Source organism: Neomonachus schauinslandi, chromosome 10, assembly GCF_002201575.2.
Source record: "Neomonachus schauinslandi chromosome 10, ASM220157v2, whole genome shotgun sequence".
Lineage (NCBI taxonomy): Eukaryota > Metazoa > Chordata > Mammalia > Carnivora > Phocidae > Neomonachus > Neomonachus schauinslandi.
In genome coordinates this window covers 136,867,983-136,871,316 of record NC_058412.1, presented here as the reverse complement: position 1 = coordinate 136,871,316, position 3,334 = coordinate 136,867,983, and the positions used below count along the sequence as shown (strand labels likewise).

General features: G+C 66.4%; 1 protein-coding gene across 1 annotated transcript in view; it reads left to right on the top strand.

Annotated features, from left to right (window-relative positions):
- Position 1: 1 nt before the first annotated feature.
- LAMA5 (laminin subunit alpha 5) overlaps positions 2-3,334 on the top strand; it is a 48,943-nt gene continuing 45,610 nt past the window's right edge. Inside the window, exon 1 of the mRNA XM_044919057.1 lies at positions 2-310. Coding sequence (XP_044774992.1) covers positions 2-310 — 309 coding nt within the window. The remainder of the gene's footprint in view (positions 311-3,334) is intronic.

Genomic DNA, 3,334 nt, shown 5'->3' with positions numbered 1-3,334 from the left:
GATGGCGAAGCTGGGCGCGCGGCTCCGCGCGGAGAGCGCACGGCGCGCGGCGGGGCCCCACCGGGGCCCCGGGCCGCTGCTCCTGGTCGGCCTGGCGCTGCTGAGCGCAGCGCGGGCGCAGGAGTCGGCGGACGGCGGCTTCAGCCTGCACCCGCCCTACTTCAACCTGGCCGAGGGCGCCCGCATCGCCGCCTCGGCCACCTGCGGCGAGGAGGCCCCGGCGCGCGGCGCCCCGCGCCCCACCGAGGACCTCTACTGCAAGCTGGTGGGCGGCCCTGTGGCGGGCGGGGACCCCAACCAGACCATCCAGGTGAGCGCGGGCCGGGGCTGGGTGGCCGCGGGGCGGGCGGGGTGGCGAGGACGCCGTCGCGGGGACGCGGGCGCCGGGGACGGACTTGGCTGGGAGCGCCCAGGTACGGAGCGAAGCCCGCGCGATCCGTCCCGTCGCCCTGGTCCCCATTTCGGGAAACGGAAGGGACCCCAGCCCGGCCTTTCAGGCTCCGCCAGAGAAGTGCGCGTCCCGGGCGACGGTGGCAGGGCGGGCGGGGGGCTGGTGCCCAGTCCCTGGCGGCCCCGAGTCCCGGGATCCCGGCGAGGGCGGGACTTGGCTTCCACCGCCGCTGCGGGGAGGGGGCGGACCCGCTCTGCCTTTCCCAGGGACAGGCTGGAACCTGCCAGCGCGGATGGGACTGGGTTCCTAGAGTTTGGGGCCAGACACTGGAGGCTCTCACTGCCCGTAGCAGAAGCTTGAAGTCGTTCCCTCTGGGGATCTGGGGACATGGTGGGACCCTCAAGGGGTGTGTGTGTGTATGTGGAGGGCAAACAATGATATTTTTAACTGGAGTTGGGAACACAGATGCACATCCTGGGCGGCATCTCTGCCCCACAGGTGGTGGGTCTGTCGGCTTTAGTCTCCCTGAGGAGATGGGGTTTCAACCCCCAGGACCTTCCGGAGGCAGGCCCACCAAGCCATGAGTCTGTGGGTGGGGAATGGGTCCAGTGGCACCAACTGGCATGGACACTTGACCACGAAGGCAGGGCTGCGAAGACCACCAGCCCGAGCACACAGGCTGGCAGGATCCTGTGAGGTTGCTTGGCCACCCTTGGAGGGGGATAGGGTCTGCTCCAGGGACTCCTTGACGCCCCATAGTAGGCTGGTCTTCCTACCCCTGCTGAACCTTAGGGAGAGCGGGGGCCCCAAGGCGGTTGTAACCTGAGTCACCACAGTCCTGGTGGAAGAGGCAGGGGGAGGGGAGGGCGGCAGTTAGAGGTGGATTAGCCCCGGTGGGTGATGAACGGAGGAGCCTCAGCTGGGCCCCACAGCACCTTCTCCACCTGCAGAAAGAGGCAGATATGGGGGGGGCAGTATAAGGGGAGAAAAACCAAACACACTGCCCTAGGCCCTCCCCTGGAGGGAGGGGCTGAGAGGGGCACTGGTGCTGCGGAACCATCCTGCCCTGGAAGCTCACCTCCCTTGGGCTTCTGGGCTCACCCGTGTGCTCTCCCCTGTGCCCAGCACCGCTGACAGAAAGGATGTCAAGCCCATGTTTCAGATAGGGAAACTGAGGCCCGAGAGCTATACTGTGGACACCTGCTGAAAGCCCCACAGCCAGGCTGGGATCTGGCACGGTCGAGCAGTGAGAACCCGGCCCTGCCACAGGCCCTTGGCACATCTGGTTGATGTGCCAAGGGGCTGGGTGGCAGGAAGGAGCTTGTGTGGGGGGGCCAGAGCTGCCCCAGAGCTGTCCCAGAGGGCCCGGCTGAGTACTCGATGCCCCTGTTCCCAGCGCGTCAGGGCCCCCCCCAGAAGTCCTCGAAGCTACCCGATCCCTGGTCTTTGTTGCTCCCTTACTGTGCTTAAAGGAGCCGTCTGGGGGCCCGGGGCAGAGCCCCTTTCCTCTGCTCCGTAGCGGTGCGCTTTCTCTCCCTGGGCCTCAGGCTCCTCGTCTGCAAAATGGGCATGAGAACCGCTTCACCTGAGGTTGGGAGCATGGCCTGAGGAGCCTGGGAAGCCATCGGTTACGTAGCGAGGCCGACACACATGGTGTCACGTGGGAGGGAGCCGACCTGAGTGAGCCCTGGCGGCCCTGCCCCCACAGCTCGGACCCCACAGGGTCTGGCAAGAGAGAGGTGGAAGCTTCCCTTTGAGGGTCTGGAGCACCCCTGGTCTGAGGCTGCCGGTGTGCTAGGAAGCCCCTTGGCCCAAGGGAGGCAGGCTGCACAGCCGTGTGGCCTTGGCTGAATCCCTGGCCCAGCCAGTGCCTCTGTCCTCTCTAGCTGCCCTGGCCTTCGAATGGGCTGGTGAGGGGGCCTTGCCTATAGGCCCCGTCTGGAGCCGAGCTGCTGGGGGCAGGAGGTGCCAGGCAGGTGATGCCCACCTTCTCTCTGTCCTAAGAGCTCAGTCTTGGGCTAGCATGGGCATTGGGTCGCAGGATGTGGGGCCCGAGCCTGGGGGCTGGCAGCTCCCAGGGCCCCTGGAGGAGACAGACGAGGCCCGCTGCTGTCTGGGCAAGGTGGGCCTGGAGGCAGCTGGAGCAGGCAGAGGGCAATGGGGGCGTTCCAGCCCTGTGGTCTCAGGTGGGCATTGCAGGAATTCCGGGTTGGCCCTGGGCCCCGCAGGGGAAGTCGGGGGCTCAGCTGCCGGCATGGTGACTCACGGGGAGGGGATGTCCTTATCGTTGCTCCCTATTTCCTCACTCTGTTCCTGGCAGGACCCTCTGCAGCAGAGGGTGGAGGGAGCCTGGTTTCCCCAGCATTGTACCCTGTGAGCCAAAGCCAGGCAGACAGGCTGGCCAGGAGGCCCACATCACCGAGAGATGTCCGCTGTAGCCTTTTGTGGGGACTAGAGTCACCTCTGACTCTCTGGGTGGGCCTGAGCAGAAACTTTCCTGGCCCCCTTGACCCAGCTTCCTCCTGGGCTTGCGGGCGGGGGGGGGGGGGGGCGGTGCGTCTGACCATAGGCAGCCTTTTTTGGAAGGCCCACACCAACTCAGCCAGGTGGCCCTGCCCACCTCCTCTAAGAAGGCCCCCTACCACCCTCGGCCCCGCCAGCCCTCTGATGCCTTACACCTATGTTTGTGGTGCTTTCAGTGATCCCTTGGGCCCCCTCCTCTGTTTACCCACTGGGAGCTCCCACCGGCCCTGGGAGCCAGAGCCCTGGCTTCTAGTTTGGGGGTCCCCATTTGAGCTAGGCGGTAGAACTTTTCTGAGTGTCCCCTACTGCTCCAGTCCCTAGGTATGGCAGCCCTGGGGGTGGGCTCAGAGGCACAGAACAGAGTGAAGCAGTTGGTGTTGTGTCGTGTCCGTCCCCCCCCCCCCCCCCCCCCCCCCCCCC